The following is a 17,478-nucleotide window of genomic DNA, read 5'->3' on the forward strand; positions in this document are numbered from 1 at the left end:
TCCTTCCCCAAACAAGCTGCCCCAAGGAACTTAAAAGGGAAGTATTCCTTGACTAGGCTAAAAATCACTTGTGTTTAACACATTTCCTCATCATTTCTGACACGGATGAAGAATACTTGTTTGGGATGTCCCGTGTCACTAACACACATACTAAGCCAGCCAGCGTGGTCTATTTTGGATTTTTACTCATCAGCTAGGCCGTGTGTGTGTGCGCGTGCCTTTGCCCCGTACTCTCCCTGATCTCTGTTCCATAGCCTACTAGAACCCCCTCAGTGGCACAGGACAAGAAAAAAAAAGCCCACTTAGAATCCATTCTGGTACATGCTTTTACTTCTAAACCAGTGGCTAAAATGGTATCTGTGAATTTGATTAGCTATGCTTGGCCCCATGACCACAAATAATCCAAAACTGGCTAGACTTCTAAGAAGTCAATTTCTTCACTGCCCTCTCTCTGCTTGTTAAGTGATCTCGATAGCTTGTAACCAGAAGGCCTCTTTACTGAATGACCTAGAGGGTGACACGTATGAACTTAAGTTGGGGAGAAGTCCCAGTCTCCTGCCTACCATATCTAACTCTGTCCCCACAATGGATGCACTGAACTTTCCTTAGTTTTATTGCCACTGTGGAGCTTTCTCACAGGGTTAGGTTTTATTTTACTTATTTTTTAACATTTCATTATCTCATTAATCTTTTCTCCAGATTTTCCACAATGCACTCAAAGTCTGAAACTCCAAACTGGACTGCAGAGTCTGGGAGTCCCCTTCCCTCCCAGCTTCCACAGGGTCTCCTTTCCTTGGTAGATCCCAGCACTCCAGCTGCTGGCCACACAGGCTATACATGCCAGCCTGCGGGCAGCTGCTGACTCATGCTCACTCTGGGATTTGCTTGGACCCCAGCACTTCTGCTCTCCAGCCACAACAGCCACCACCCACCTCAAAGAGCACTCTATCCATCACCTTCTGGGGTCTCAGCTCTGATCTGATCGGTCCCCCACAGGTCTGCCTTGTTTTACCTGGCCCTGCCCCATCCCTTATGCCCACCTGGAAGACGTCGTTGGCACACTTGCGGCACAGGTTGTGTTGGCAGGGCAGGATCACCACCGGTTTGGAGAACATCTCCAGGCAGATGGGGCAGATGAGCTGCTTCTCCAGGTTATCCATGCTGTGTGCATCCCCTAGCAGCGGCTTGAAACCCACTGTGAAGTTCATCCCCTCGATGGTCGCACCTGCCCTGGCCTGGGCCCTGTTCCTGGCCTTCACTCACTGTCTGCAGACCCTTCCTCGCTTAGACAGCCTGTGGATTCCCTTCTGTGGCGCACTCTTGAAATAGCACTGCTATCTCTCCTGTCCCTTTCTTTAACAACTTGTCTCGTCCCAGAGAGCAGTCTTTAGACACTTGTCTTTCTCTACTTTCTGCTCTGCACCCTCGCCAGGCTCACGTAGTTTTATCTATCCCTTTCTCTGTAAAATTCTCCTGTTTCCTAAATGACCCTCTCTTGTTCACTCTGTGGGTAGCACTGTTTGTCCCTTACTCCCCAGAGACAAGATTAATTTTACTGTGGGGGTGGGGAGACAAGGGGCATCTGCATGACATTCCAATTCCCAATTTAGCTCATGTAAGGCGAGCCACAGCTGTCACAGAGTGAGTGACCCTGACTCACTCAGGAATGGGTGACTCCCTTGAGCAAGAGCAGGGGCAAGCACCACTGCTTACGGTGAAAGGTGGGTCAGCAAAGGGTCTGCCCTCTCACTCTGAAGGCTCCTCTGAGCCCGGGAACCCTGCTCTGGCTTGGGCCTTTCTTCCAGGACCGGGACACAGAATCTAAATCGGCCTGTGTGAGAGGCACCCATACATAGCTTAGGGTGGGAGGAATGATCCTGCCAGACTTAGAGTCAGTAACAGTTTCCTCCTCCACAGGCTCAGCCAGTGACCCAGGTCCTCCTCCTCAAGACTCTGTGATTCAGAACAGCAGCTCGAGGGATGACATCAAGCCTCTTGTCCAACACCTTGGGCTCATTTTTGTTCTTGCCCAGCCTTTTCTTATATCACCCTAGGAAAAGAAGCTCAAGAGGCTAGAAATGACTGTTGTGCCATAGCCTGGACCTATCTATGAGCATGTCCCTGAGGAAATGTGGGATTCTGGTCCATGAACACATCCCTGGAGCCACTCCAAGGACTTCAAATTTGTTAGGAAATTGGGAGAAGGTGAGCTGGGCAGAGAGGACCTGAATGCCAGGGACCTATTTTGGGCACCCAGGGAAACAATCTCCAGGGAAATTTTAGAGCACTGACAAAGTCATAATCACAAGTCTCTGGGGAGCCTCTGCCCCAGCCCCACAGTTGTTCGGGACTCCTACTTTCCAAGCCAGGCTTGCCCCAGTGTGAGCACTGACTTTTTCTCCTACACGTCTTTTTCTCCACTTGATCTTAGCCAAAGGGCCAAGAAGCAATTTCTTTAGGCCCTTTTTCTTCACCCCAGACACACATAGTTTGTCTTTTTCAGGCCCAACATATGCCTTGGGACTGGACAAAGCTCTTTTATTTACTGACATTCTTTAGCCCTTCTCCCAGTCCAGGGAGAGAAGTTTCAGGAGTTAGTAGGCTGTGACCCTGAGTGGGTGGGAAATACATGGTGTGAAGAGGACACGAAATAGCAGCACAAAAAGGCAAGAGTGGGAAAAGAGTCTGTAAAGTACAGACTTTTCTGGATCACAGATTCCACGCCCCTATTTATAAGAACAAATTATATGTTGATCCGCCTGCATAAGATGTAAAAAGGATGGAGGCAAGCAGGCACTGATGTTTAAACTTCCGTCAACCCACAGGACCAATGCCAACGCATGCTGTGCTCGTAGTTGAGGTCCAAGGAGACTCTAAAGATGGAATGAGTACCCCTGAGCCTCAAATGCACTTGCCGTTTTCCTGAGTTGACTCATAGTGGCATGGAATGAGGCTGGCGATGCCAATGGCCGTGGGCACCAGAAGGTGAGACCAGCTCCATAAAGGCATATTGGCTTAGGAATGAGGATGATGCTAGAGGTTCTTGGTACACAGAGTTGCAACAAGGGAGTTAACTGGAGCAGCAGCTCCTTGGACACGATCCACCCTGCTCAGTTACCAGGCTCTTAGTGGAGCTATCCCAAGGGGCTTGGGGACCCTACCAGCTGGCAGTGGCTCCAAGAACAAGATGGGCACAGGAAAAAGACTCCTCAGGAAAAATCTGCCACCACCGCCTGGGACCTCATAAGGGAAGGGAGGGGAGGGCTGCTTTCTGACAAGTAAAATTGGGACTGCAACTAAAAAGAAGAAGCTGGGCAACCCCATACAGAGTTGTGGTACGAAGGGCAGAGGTGATGCCCTTACTGGGAACAACAGTATCAATGCTTCTGAAGTTGAGATTCTTAAAAGAAGTGGGGTCAAATCAGGGTCAATGTCAGGGCAGGGCAACTTGCTCCTCTCTTCAATGTGTCTAAGGGACTGGGCGCAGAAGGCACTCTCACTGGGTCAGCACCTAGTGGCAGAAGAAGGTGGTGCTTTATTAATCAGGAGAAATAATTACCTAGAATGTAAAGCAAATCCCCACATGTAAGGATATAAACACTCATAGTCCAAACTATAAGGATGTAAACTTTCTACTAATGACTCACATTAAGTTAGCTTACAAGCTTTTCTTTCTTTCTTTCTTTTTTTTTTTTTTTTTGAGACAGAGTCTTGCTCTGTTATCAGACTGGAATGCAGTGGTGTGATCTCCACTCACTGCAACTTCCAACTCCCTTGTTCAAGCAATTCTGCCTCAGCAACAGCTGAGATTACAGGCACACTCTACCACGCCCAGATAATTTTTGTATTTTTAGTAGAGACGGGTTTCACCATGTTGGCCAGGATGGTCTCAATCTCCTGACCTTGTGATCTGGCTGCCTTGGCCTCCCAAAGTGTGGGATTATAGGCATGAGCCACAGCACCCGGCCTATATGCTTTTCTTATCTGGTAACTATTGCTGCTTTTCAGTTTACATATCTCATCCTTTTTCATCTCTTAAAAATCATCTTCGCTATTTTCCTCTCTTTTAAAATCACGTTTGGCTAATATGATGGAATTATACATATGTTTACATACATAAACATTTAGTAACTTTTTATAGTCTACTGATGAGAAAACCATTACCTTGTAGTTACTCATTAGCATCACTAGGTGGCAGTAGTGTGAAGTTCAATCAGCTTATAAACAGTTTATTTGGGGTGGGAATGCTCCTTTCTTTTCTTTTTTTTTGGATATAGGATCTTGCTCTGTCACCCAGGCTGGAGTGCAGTGGCATGATCAAAGCTCACTGTAATCTCAGCCTCCCAGACTCAAGTGATCCCCCCACTTCAGCCTCCCCAGTACTGAGACTACAGGTGCACACCACCATGCCTGGCTAACTTCTGTACTTTTTTGTAGAGACTGGGTTTCACCATGTTACCGAGGCTGTTCTCAAACTCCTCAGCTCAAGTGATCCGCCAACCTTGGCTTCCCAAAGTGCTGGAATTACAGGCACAAGCCACCGCAACTGGCCCTTTCCTTCGGGTAGATGGAAAAAATTGCATCCCGCTGGGCACAGTGGCTCACACCTGTAATCCCAGCACCTTGGGAGGCCAGAGTAGGTGGATCGTCTGAGTAGATTGCTTGAACCTGGGAGGTGGAGGTTGCAATAAGCTGAGGTCACGCCACTGCACTCCAGCCTGGGCAACAGACTGAGATTCTGTCTCAACAACAAATTGCATTCTGAAATCTGTTTCACCTGCTGTCTTTTCTAGAGATAATCTCCCAAACCATTCCTTAGCTTAACAAGAGATGATAACACTACATTCAAACTGTCAGTTTGTTGTGTAAGGTGCACAAACACATACTGATCTTTTTTTCTTCACTTTGTCCCAGTGCCAGACTTGAAATTGTCATATTTAGGGGTTAACCTGCCATTTTCATAGGTTTTTCTTACCCCCAAATCATTTCTTTCTTTTTTTTTTCTTTTGAGACAGAGTCTCACTCTGGTGCCCAGGCTGGAGTGCAATGGCACGATCTTGGCTCACTGCAACCTCTGTCTCCTGAGTTCAGGCAATTCTCCTGCTGGAGCCTCCCAAGTAGCTGGGATTACACGTGTGTGCCACCATGCCTGGCTAATTTTGGTATTTTTAGTAGAGATGTGATTTCGCCATGTTGGCCAAGCTGGTCTCAAATTCCTGACCTCAGGTGATCTACCTGCCTCGGCCTCCCAAAGTGCTGGGATAAAGATGTGAGTCATGGTGCCCAGCCCCAACCATTTCTTTCATTCTCAATCCAGATATTTCTTACCTCATAGTCCCTGCCTACAGTTCTCACCTGACCTTGGAGGCTGACTCTGGACATTCTGCTGATATTTTCTCCCACTATCCTGCTCAGGTGGGGGTTTAAGTGTTCCACAGCAAAAACAGCAGCAACAACAGAAACAGCAACAAGTGAGCAGTGTACACAGGATGACAAGTGTCTAAAAGGTAGGCGAGAATGGCCTCAGTCCGGCAGTTTTCTATATGACTGTTCAAGCTTCCCTCCCTCAATCCTCCTGGCACCCAGAAAATGAGACAACAGAAGCATTTGTCCTAAGGAGAGGAAGGTCACCCTTCTTTCCTTATTCTTAAAGGAGGCTGGAGAATTGTGTACCTTGAACCAACAACTATTCATGATAAAATAGTATCTGACGCCTTCTTCACCAAGGTGATCATACAGATATAGTCCCAATGAGCCATGCCGGTCATAAATTTTCTGCTTCTTAGAGTCGCTCAGTATGGCGTGAGCTGTGTTGATCTCTTTGCATATTTCTGCTGCTTGAGCGTCCCCTGGATTCTTGTCGGGATGATACTGCAAGGTCAGTTTCCTACCTAGACAATACCCAAAAGGAGGGTGGGGAAGCAATGGGAAATGTCTGGGGAAGGAGGGTTAGAATGAATGAGAGGGATTAGTCTCTATAGAGTATAGAAGGAATGCATGAGATGTGGTACAAAGGATGGAGGCAAGCATCCAAGGTCTAAAGTCCTTCCCATACCATAATGAAGAGGGTGATGGCCCCATTTGGCCCCAAAGTGAAGGCTTGTTGGGACTTAAAAATGGGTCATAGGGCCAGATACAGTGGTTCATGCCTGAGATCCCAGCACTTTGGGAGGCTGAGGCAGACAGATCACAAGGTAAGAAGTTCGAGACCAGCCTGGACAACATGGTGAAACCCCATCTCTATTAAAAATAAAAAACAATAGCCAGGTGTGGTGTCAGGTGCCTATAATCCCAGCTACCCCGGAGGCTGAGGCAGGAGAATCACTTGAACTCAGGAGGTGGAGGTTGTAGTGAGCCAAGATCACGCCACTGCACTCTCAACAGTCTCTGTCTCTGCTCTGTGACAGAGGGAGACTTCCTCTCCCCCACCCTTCCCCTGCAAAAAAGTCAGGAAGCAGAACAGATACAGAAAGAAAAAGGTTTAAGGGGGAAATTCCAAGGATCAATAAGGGCTGAGGTCTGAACCTGTAGGACTTTTTGATGTCTTCAGGTGAGGTACCCTTCTTAAGCTCCAGCACTGCATAGAGGCTTGTCCCACTTTTGGACAGCCGGCGAGCTGCTTGATTCACGGTAGACATGATCTGAGCCAGAGGAGAAGCAGCATCTGTGAGAACTCCCACAAGTAAGGGCATGGAAAAATGAACTTCCAGTGACAGGAAACTCACTACCTTCAGAGATTAGGCAGGTAAATGATGACAGAAGGGCAAGGATAAGATAACGGTGAGTGGGATCTGAGACTAGCAGGAGAATTCAGGTGATCAGAAAGATTCAAATTTTAAGGAGGAAACATCTTCTCCTCAAATTTCTCAGCATCCTCCAGCTACACAGACCTCCAGACAACCCACATCCTAGAGAAGCTGTAAGCAAGGAGAGGTCTAAGGCATGAGAAGAGTCTGATTTTGCCTAGAGCTCCTATTACCTGGAGTAGACACCTCTGGTCTGTCCAAGCTCACTGCTGGGTTTGAAAGACCAGGGCGGCCCCAGCCTGAACACACTGGATCAGCAATCGGAAAGATCCACAACTATTAAGAGAGAAACACTTCAGACCAAACCGTGTGCGGCCTAACAGAAGTCAGGTGTCCAAGAGCTGGCGGCGGGTGGGAACTGCTTGCAGCTAGGCCTGGCCTTGCTTCTTCCCTCCAGTCTCCTGCTCTCAAACCACCCAACGTCTGTCCCTCAGAGGTGGGGCAGTGGGGAGAGGAGGAGGAGGACTCAGGCTGGAGAAGGAAGAGGAAAGGGGTTGCTGCGGGAAAAACCTGGCGAGGAACAGGCAGCAGACCCCCAGAGAGCAGGGTAGAGGCCTGCGGCCCAGGAGAACCAAGCAAGGCAAGGGGCTCAGAGGGAGAGCTCTGAGTGTGCAGGGCTCCTCTGGCCCTGTGCCGACTCCTCGCCTGGGTCTGGCCCTTTACCTGGAATCCGTTCTCTTAAGCCAGGTGGGTGCCCTTCATCCTCCTGGGTGTGAAACTTCACACCGGCCGAGTCCAGCAGGTGACTGCGCTTGCGAGCTGCCTCGACGCTGCGGGCAGGGCAAGTCGTTTTTTGGCGCCCCCGGAAGTACTGGGTGGGGAAGCTACGTTGGCCCTGGGACTTATTTCGCGCACAGGGAAGTGAGAGCGTGGGGCTCAGCCGACCTGCGGCCCAGGGCAGCGGAGGGGCGTTGCTGCCAGGCTTTGGGGCAGGGATTCCGCCGAGCCCCTCTCCTCCAGCAGGAGGGCACCACCCATCTTGATGGCCCAGCTCACTCCAGGAAACACTATAGGCTTGCTGACCGTGGCGGATGAGAGGTATGGCTGCTGCATGCCCTTCTCAAGAGGTGTGTTACCTTCCCAGTCGTCTTCAGTACTTACGGCTCTCTGCTTGGTCTCTCCTTCCTTTCCACCTGGAAACACCTCCCCCCAACCTGTAAGCCCCAACTCATATGCCCCTGTTCTTGACCCTCCAACCTTCACTCTCCCAGTTGTTCCCACTTCGTCTGTCAAAGCATTTCTCCTATTACATTGTAATGACGAGTTTCCACGTCTCATTAAAATGATGTCTTGAGCCTTTTCCAAGCCACTACCATGCTTCAGAAACTTCACTTAAGGCCGGATGCTGTGGCTCATACTTGTAATCCCAGCACTTTGGGAGGCCAAGGCAGGAGGATCACCCGAAGTCGGGAGTTAGATCAGCCTGGCCAGCATGGTGAAACCCCGTCTCTACTAAAAATACAAAAATTATCTGGGCGTAATCCCAGCTACTCGGGAAGCTGAGGCAGGAGAATTGCTTGAACCCGGGAGGCAGAGGTTTCAGTGAGCCGAGATTGCACCACTGCACTCCAGCCTGGGTAACAGGACAAGACTCCGCCTCAAAAACAAAAACACAAACACTTCACTTAAATATGATGCCATCATGAGCATGTCCCATAATGTAATCCGACTTGGGTGTTTCAGTTGTTTCTATTCGATAGTATAATAACCTCATAATGAAAATTCAACAGAAATCCTTGAACAAATCTCAAATTTTTTCCTAAGGATAGAATCTTGGAAGTGTAATTATTGGGTCAAATGGGTTTTTTTTTTTTTTTTTTTTTGCACTCTTGATCTCTATTGCTAACTTTCTTCCGGAAAGGTAGCGGAAGGAGGAGTTTGTATCCTCACCTGCAGGTGTGGGAGCATGCCTCTACCTGGTCTTCCTTCCTACAAGAGGTAGTCTTTGCATCACTTATAATTTACCACTTTGTAGTTCTGGTTTTCTTTACAGAGCACCCAGTGGCTCCTTAACATGTTGTAGAAAAAGCTTTATTACTTGGAAAATGCTTATCTGTTAACCCTCTTGTAGCTTTTGTCACTCTCTTCATTACAGTTATTTGTGCACATTTTCCTCCCCTTGTAGGTTGGGTTTTTTGTTTGTTTGTTTTTTGTTTTGTTTTGAGATGGAGTCTCACTCTGTCACCCAGGCTGGAGTGCAGTGGTGCAATGTCGGCTCACTGCAACCTCCGCCTTCCAAGTTCAGCCTTACAAGTAGCTGGAATTACAGGCACCAACCACCACACCTGGCTAATTTTTTTTTATTTTTAGCAGAGATGGGGTTTCACCATGTTGGCCTGGCTAGTTTCGAACTCCTGACCTCAGTGATATGCCTGCCTTGGCCTCCCAAAGTGCTGGGATTACAGTCATGAGCCACTATGCCAGTCCCCCTTGTAGGTTTTAAATAGTAAATCAGTATTCCACCTCAAGAGCTAATCTAAGCAATGAACTAAGGAGTCCATCTGCAGCAGACACGATGACTGCTGAATTAATGAATTTATTTCTGTAGGTCTGTGATCAGTGCAGGGACAGGGGATGAAGACCTTTGCATCACCCACCGAGTCCATAGGCTCTGGGTCAGATGAGTTTATAGGTTACTCATCTAAATAGAAGCTGAAGCTGATAATTTTTTGGTGGCTTGTCTCATGCCAAATTTCTCTAACTAACCCCTAACCTCTTATCACTATCATGGGATGACAGAACTAGCAGAACAAGCCAGCTCATGTCTTCCCCATCACTGGGTAGGGAGAGCAGAAGATATTAGAAGTGCACTTACAATGAATTCCTTGCCTCAGTCTGTAACACCCAGCGTGGTCCTGCCCCTGCCTTTCATTCCAATCTTTTCTGGAACCATTGTCCTGCTTGCTCTGGTCTCCGTGCTACCGCTTTCCTCTTTTCTTGTGAGTTATTTGAAAACATCGTGTTCCCTCCCATTTCGAGAGCCTGTGACCATGTTGTTCCCTCTGCCTGGAGGGCTTGACCTCTCATCCTTCAGGGATCTCAGCTTCAGGCCTCCTCAGACAGGCCTTCTAAACTGGGTTCTACTCCTCTCTGCTCACCTCATAACATCCTGCAAAATACATATGTGTATATATGTGTACGTGTGTGTATATGTGTGTGTGTGTGTGTGTGTGTGTGTGTGTGTATAGAGAAGATCTCAGTCTGGAGTGCAGTGACACAATCACAGCTCAGCAGCCTCAGCTTCCTGGGCTCAAGCCATCTGCCCACCTCAGCCTCCCAAGAAGCTGGGACTAAAGGCATGCACCACCATGCCCAGCTAATTTTTGTATTTTTGGTAGAGACAGCGTTTCATCATGTTGCCAGGCTGGTCTTGAACTCCTGAGCTCAAGCAATCTGCATGCCTTAGCTTCCCAAAGTTCTGGGATTATAGGTGTGAACCACTATGCCTGGCTGGTGAACATATTTTATTTTTATTTTTTTAAAAAGAGCTTCACTCTTGTTGCCCAGGCTGGAGTGCAATGGCATGATCTCAGCTCATTGCAACCTCCCATCCTGGGTTTGAGGGATTCTCCTGCCTCAGCCTCCTGAATAGCTGGGATTACGGGTTCCCAACACCATGCCCAGCTAATTTTTTTTAACTTTTAGTAGAGACGGGGTTTCATCATGTTGACCAGGCTGGTCTCAAACTCCTGACCTCAGGTGATCCACCCCCCTCGGCCTCCCAAAGTGCTGAGATTACAGGCATGAGCCACCGTGCCCAGCCTGGTGAACATATATTTATTTGTGTCTTGATTTAGAAGCTGCCTTTCCAGATGACAGCTCCATGAGGGCAGGGACCTTGTTTGTTTGTTGACCACTGTATCCCCAGCACCTAGAGTCATGCCTGACTCACATAATTGAATGAATGATTAGTTGAACGAGCTATAGCTGAGGGAGCCCTCTGCCGATCCAGTGTAACCTGGAGGTTGGGCCCAGAATTCCCTGGGACAGAAGCACTTAGCTAGGGAATTGGACAAGACTACAGGGCCTATCTTCCCCATATGGTCCTAGACAAGAGGAGACCACAAAACAGAAAGAAGGCAAGAGGGGAGATAACAATGTGATTTGGAACTCCCTGTTTCTTGTTTGTCTTAGTATTCCCTCCAGTTCCTTCCTGTGTTCAATGAATGTTGGTTGGCTGAATGAACAAGCAAGAGTGTGTGAGGCTTTTCCGAGACACTCTGACCTATCTCCTGAGAGGCAGTGGCATTCCTGCTTCATAGAAGAAGTGAGCCCTGAGAAAGAAGGCAAATTCGGTTCTGAGAAGAGTTAGTAAACACCTTTTGCATCTTGCCAGAGGCTATAGAATGTTTCCACTTTTTATCATTGCCCTCTGACATTCTAATTAATCACAGTTCAGGGCTCTTGAAAGAGCTATTATCTGTAAGTCTTGTGAGGCTCTGCTCCAAATAGAATGTCACTTCAGCCGGGAAGCTGCAGAGATGGGAGTAGCACAGGCCAGTCAGCCTGGCATCCTTTGGCCAGTGGCTCTCCTCTTTGCCTTTACCTAGAAATTAGAGCCTCTTTGAGTGTTCTGTGCCTCAGGTCTCTTCTCACACCCAGCACAGTCCAAGGAAGAACATACAAGCTAGGGGTCAGAAGCCCTAGATCTTAGCTCTGGCTGTGGCTCTCATAGGTTGTGTGATCTTGGACAGATCAGTTCATCTCTGAGTCTATTTTTCCTCTTCTGTAAAAACCTGTGCCATTTCTCAGGGTAGATGTCAAGACTTAATTGGGGGCCTGGGCGCGGTGGCTCACGCCTGTAATCCCAGCACTTTGGGAGGCCGAGGCAGGTGGATCACCTGAGATCAGGAGTTCAAGACCAGCCTGGCCAGCATGGTGAAACCCTGCCTCTACAAAAATACAAAAAAAAAAAAAAAAGTTAGCCAGGCATGATGGCAGGTGCCTATAATCCCAGTTACTCCAGAGGCTGAGGTAGAAGAACCACTTGAACCCGGGAGGTGGAGGTTGCAGTGAGCCAAGATCGTGCCATTGCAATCCAGCCTGGGTGACAGAGCAAGACTCCATCTCAAAAAAAAAAAAAAAAAAAAAGACTTAATTGGATTTGGCTGGCTTTTAAAAATATGAAAAAAAACCCCACAAATTTCTATGCCAAAGAATGATTACAGACTGAAACCATTTCTTGGATCATTTGCCCTCCCATCATACCTTGAGTCAGTGATCTTACCATGTACTACCGTCCAGAGCCATTTGGTCTCTCATGGAGAAAACCAGGAAGCATCCCTTGTTTACCTACAAACAACCAAAGTTTTAGTCATATATCTGGAATACACATACAGACAGCAGACACTGGCATATTTATACCCAAAATACCACGCTCTGGAACATATGCAGTGGGAGAGAGAGAGATCATAATTTGTCACATTCAACCACCAGGTTCTCGAGTTGTACAGTTTTTGGGCTAGAAGCGACCTCAGAGATTTAACACTAATCCAATGCCTTTGTTTTATAATTGAAGAAAGCACAGCCCAGAAAGATGGATTGACCTGCTTAAGGTTATCCAGTGAGAACTGACCTGAGTTTTCTGACTCCAGTTTCAGTATCTATACCGAGACTCCTTCTTCCTACTTTAAAATCCAAGTCTATAGACAGACCAGAGCTGTGGGGGATATTCACATCCTCTCCTGGGTGATGTCAGTAATGTCCCTTCTTCCCCTCCCCCAGCAGAAGGCATGTATACTACATGTGACCAAACCCACCACCACCAGCCCAGTTGTTTCCCTCTGCTTCCCAGGCCAGACATCCCAGGGTGCGAGGTAGAGGGCTTTCAGCTAGAAAGGAGACGGCTTCATGTCCCTGCCCTCTCTGACCTGCAAACCCAGACTTTGCAGACCTAACACTAAGCTAACAGCACCTGTCTCATCTGTAAAAAGGGGACAATAGTGTCTGTCTTTCCTGGTTGTTATGAGGATTAAATTTGAATAAAGCCTAAGGCACATGCTTTATTATTATTACTATTATTATTATACTAGATATTTCTGTCCTATCTTCTAATTTTTTAAGGAGAGAGGTTATGTTTCATTTTGTCTCATGAAGAAGGGAAAAATCAGGATCCTTCCCCTCCCCTAAGATTTGCAAATTGTCATTGGTATCTTTCCATCCTTCTACATCCTTCTCCCCAGCCTCTTAGAACTCCATTTTCTTGTACCCCCACTTAGTGCCACCATGCTGCCCTCTGGCTAATCAAAACACCACCCCGAGTCTTCCCAAGCAGCCAGATTTCCAAAATTACCACTCTCATTTCCTCTGATTTTAATACTTCTAATAAAAACTATTGCTTTCATAGAATGATCGCATCCCTCAGGGTAGGTAGAAAGTAATCTTATTAAAACACTGTAATTTAGATTATAGTGAAAAAGACAGTTAATACTTCACCCTCTTAATTGTCATTAATGCAAAAGGAATTACAGGTAGATTTGACAGAATGACCAAATGGAAAGTAAAACATCAGATTATGTTTTGGGAAGAAACTTTGGCCCTGAAATCACTTCTTTCTGTTCAACCTGCCAACTGTCTTCTTATTTCTTGAGCTCTGCACCTTTGTCTGGCTCTCTTCCTACATCTCTGATATGTTTGCCGTTTCCCTTACTGGCTCCTCTTCCTTCTCTCACCTCCTGACTGTGCATTTTCTCTGCAGCTTGCTTGCTCCTTAAGCTTCTGCTTATGCTCTATCTTCTCCTCTTCAGAGAGTCAGTTTATACCCATGGCTTCTGCAGTCACAACTGTGCTTTGGTGTCATCTACATGCCAGTGTTCCATTGCCTCAGAACCACACTCCATTGGATGCCACATGCAGGGTTTGTAGAAAAAAAAAGGCCGGGCCTGGTGGCTCAGGCCTATAATCCCAGCACTTTGGAAGGCCCACGCTGGTGGATCACAAGGTCAGGAGATCAAGACCATCCTGGCTAACACAGTGAAACCTTATCTCTACTGAAAATACAGAAAATTAGCTGGGGGTAGTGGCACACGCCTGTAGTCCCAGCTACTCTGGAGGCTGAGGGAAGAGAATCGCCTGAACCTGGTAGGTGGAGGTTGCAGTGAGCCGAGATTGCACCACTGCACCCCAGCCTGGGTGACAGAGCAAGACTCCATCTCAAGACAGAGAAGAAAAAGAAAAACCACACTCTAAAATCTGAATTCATCATGTTGCCTCCAAACTGCTGTTTTTTTGTTTTGTTTCATTTTTTTCTCTATTTCTGTTCATGTTATGACCATTTGAAGATAATGAAGCTCAAAACCCAAGCCTCACTGGGCCGTAGACTTATTCTTTTCTCCAAACTTAGTTTTAAGAAGCTCGATAATTTTTTTTTCAAAATAACTCTTTCATTTGTCTCTTCTCAGTTCCCACAGCTTTGATGCACCCCAGTTGAAGGATTTCCATGTCACGCTGGTGTCCTAGCCTCCTAACTTTTCTCCCTGTTGTCAGCCTCATCCTGGATACTGCTACCAGATCATAGTTCTTAAAGCAGGGCAGGCTGGGTGTGGTGGCTCACGCCTGTAATCCCAATACTTTGGGAGGCTGAGGCGGGCAGATCACGAGGTCAGGAATTCAAGACCAGCTTGGCTACCATGGTGAAACCCCGTCTCTACTAAAAATACAAAAATTAGCTGGGCTTGGTGGCACATACCTGTAATCCCAGCTACTCAGGAGACTGAGGCAGGAGAATCGCTTGAACACAGGAGGCAGAGGTTGTAGTAAGCTGAGATCACACCATTGCACTCCAACCTGGGTGACAGAGTGAGACTCCATCTCAAAAAAAAAAAAGGCAATGTTTCCGTCATTACTACTTTGCTCATAGCATCATACAAGATGCAAAACGATCTTTGAATCTGGCAGTGAACTCTATGATCTTATGGCAATTTACCCTCCGAACTCATTGTCCACTGTTGTCCTAAAGTGAACTTTTCACAGCAATCAAGCAGGTCTCCTCACTAAATGCTTCTGTTTTTTCTCACCTCTTTACCATTGCCCTCACACCATTTCTCCCCCTAAACTGTCCTTTTCCTTAATTCACATACTCAACAAATATCAACCAAGCACTGGTATATACCTAGTACCTTGGATACAATGATAAGTGGTCAAACTCTTTCCTCCCTCATAGATTAGAGCCTAATATGGGAGACAGAGTTCATTAAGACCTTCAACAAATATTTACTGGGTACTATTATGTATCAGACCTTGTTCTGGGGATACAGCAGCATCCAAAACAGACAGAATTTCTGCCATCATGAAGCTCACATTCTGGCAACAGGGGCAGACATTAAATAAAATGAGTAAAATATTCAGTATGTTAGATGGTAATGATGGCTATGAAGAAAAAGAAAGCAAGGAACGGAGATAGAGAATGTTTGGGGAGAGGCTGCGTTTTTAAAAGGACAAGCAGAGAGAGGGCCTGAGCAGGTGATATTGAGTCAAGACCTGAAGCATGTGAGGAGGTAGGTCGGGCGTTACAGCTAGTGAGATAAGCAAATGCAAAGACCCTGGGATAGGAGCATACCTGGTGTATTGTAGGACTCACAAGAAGGCCAGGATGGCTGGGGAGTGAGGTGGGAGCAGTATGAAATGGGACCAGAGGAGTTAAATTATGTAGGCCCCTTGCAGACCATTAGAAGGACTCTGGCTGGTACTCTGGGTATGATTGGGAGTGACACATCTGACCTATGTTGCCTACCAGTTTGGTTGAGAATAGACTATTTAGGGCAGTAAGGGTGAAACATGGAGGCCATGAAGGAGGCTGCTGCAGTCATCAAGAAGACAGGTGATGATGGTTTGGACAAAAGCAGGATCAGGATTTGCTGACAGCTTAGATGTAGAGTGAAAATAGAGGAGCTGAGGATGACCCTAGGGTGTCTGGCCTGAGCAGATGGAAGGATGTAGTTACCATGTGCTGACATGGGAAGACTGCAGAAAGAGAAGGCTCAGGATGGGGTAACCGTCAGGAGCTCAGTTTTGGGCTTATGGAGCTTGATAGGCCTGCCTATCAGACAATAAGGAAGAGATGTCAAGCTGACATGTGGATACATGAGTTTGGAGTCCAAGTGAGAGATCTGAGATTCGCCACCATACAGATGCCATTTATTATTTATTTATTTGTTTATTTTTGAGATGGATTCTCACTCTGTCACCCAGGCTGGAGTGCAGTGGTATGATCTTGGCTCACTACAACCTCTGTCTCCAAGGTTCAAGTGATTCTCCTACCTCAGCCTCCCAAGTAGCTGGGGTTACAGGTGTGTGTCATCACACCCAGCTAATTTTTTATATTTTTGGCAGAGACGGTGTTTCACCATGTTGGCCAGGTTGGTCTTGAACTCCTGACCTCAAGTGATCTGCCTGCCTCAGTGTCCCAAAGTGCTGGGATTACAGCTGTGAGCCACCATGCCTGGCTCTTTTTAATCTTTTTTAATAGAAAAATTCAAACCCAGATGGGCATGGTAGCTCATGCCTGTAATCCCAGCACTTTGGGAGGTCGAGGCGGGTGGATCATGAGGTCAGGAAATCGAAACCATCCTAGCCAACATGGTAAAACCCTGTCTCTACTAAAAATTAAAAAAAAAAATAGCTGGGCATGGTGGCACATGCCTGTAGTCCCAGCTACTTAGGAGGCTGAGGCAGGAGAATTGCATGAACCCAGGAGGTGGAGATTGCAGTGAGCCAAGATCACACCACGGCACTACAGCCTGGGCGACAGTGCGAGACTCCCTATCAAAATAAAAAAAAATTCATAACCATAAAAAAATAGAATGGTACAATGACTCTGTGTACCCAGCATCTAGCTTAAACCATCATTACTGTCTGCTGTTATTGGATGGTATTTAAAGACCAGAAACTGGATGATAGCTCCGTGGGAGTGAGTGTGGAAAGAGAATAGAGTGACCAAGGCCTAGGCTAATTCAGCACTAAGAGCTTGAGAAGATGGGGAGGAACCAGCAAAGGGGACTGAAAATAAACAGCCAATGAAGTAGGAGGAAAACCAGATTATGGTAGCCTGGAAGCCAAATGATGAAACAAATAATCCCAAGTAACAGTTTAGTTATAGTATGATCAGTGCTGAAAGGATATTTAGTGTGTTGGCCAGGCACAGCGGCTCACACCTGTAATCCCAGCACTTTGGGAGGCTGAGGTGGGAGGATTGCTTGAGCCCAGGAGTTCGAGACCAGCCTGGCCAGCATGGTGAAACCCATCTTTACAAAAAATGCCAAAAAAAAAAAAAAATTAGCTGGATGTGGTGGTGCACACCTGTAGTCCCAGCTACTTGGGAGGCTGAGGCAGGAGGATCACTTGAGTCCAGGAGGTCAAAGCTGTGGCGAGTCACGTTGGTACCACTGCATTCCACCCTGAGCAGCAGAGTGAGCTCCTGTCTCAAAAAAAGAAAACAAACAAAAACAGAAAAGTATTGTGCGATGAGAGTGTATGACATGAGAATTAACTTAATGTGGGGGCCAGGGAAGGCCTCCCTGAGGCAGTGACATTTAAGCTGCCACTCTCCCTCATTCTCCCTGTGACCAGCTAAAATCCTACCTCCTCCATTCTGCTTCCATTCAACTAGCTCCTCCTTTCTGGGATGGCTTAATTGAGGATTATGTGCCAGGCATTAGTGGGACTTGGGGACACA

General features: G+C 47.0%; 2 protein-coding genes across 8 annotated transcripts in view; both read right to left on the reverse strand.

Moving 5' to 3' along the window:
- TRIM54 (tripartite motif containing 54) overlaps positions 1–17,478 on the reverse strand; it is a 41,531-nt gene that overhangs the window by 20,687 nt on the left and 3,366 nt on the right. For 2 of the 5 annotated variants that reach the window (XM_078349663.1, XM_035273542.3), the window contains exon 1: positions 1,041–1,522. In XM_078349663.1, the coding sequence (XP_078205789.1) occupies positions 1,041–1,208 (168 nt within the window). In that variant the 5' untranslated portion in view covers positions 1,209–1,522. Of the gene's footprint in view, positions 1–1,040; positions 1,523–12,033; positions 12,099–14,493; positions 14,616–17,478 lie in introns of those variants that run through there. The other 3 variants (XM_078349664.1, XM_078349665.1, XM_078349666.1) reach the window with 3 other exon arrangements.
- DNAJC5G (DnaJ heat shock protein family (Hsp40) member C5 gamma) lies at positions 3,284–7,583 on the reverse strand. Of its 3 annotated transcripts, none has more exons than XM_035273551.3 (5): positions 7,470–7,583; positions 6,526–6,641; positions 5,674–5,935; positions 5,356–5,500; positions 3,284–3,511 (listed from the first exon to the last, which is right to left on the reverse strand). In XM_035273551.3, exons 2-5 carry the CDS (start codon positions 6,636–6,638, stop codon positions 3,417–3,419), a joined length of 615 nt encoding a protein of 204 aa, XP_035129442.1. In that variant the 5' UTR covers positions 6,639–6,641; positions 7,470–7,583; the 3' UTR covers positions 3,284–3,416. The 3 variants fall into 3 exon arrangements, with proteins under 3 accessions (XP_035129442.1, XP_078205794.1, XP_078205795.1); XM_078349668.1 differs by having other exon boundaries at positions 6,526–6,664; XM_078349669.1 differs by having other exon boundaries at positions 6,526–6,673.

This window comes from Callithrix jacchus, chromosome 14, assembly GCF_049354715.1.
Source record: "Callithrix jacchus isolate 240 chromosome 14, calJac240_pri, whole genome shotgun sequence".
Classification (NCBI taxonomy): Eukaryota; Metazoa; Chordata; class Mammalia; order Primates; family Cebidae; genus Callithrix; species Callithrix jacchus.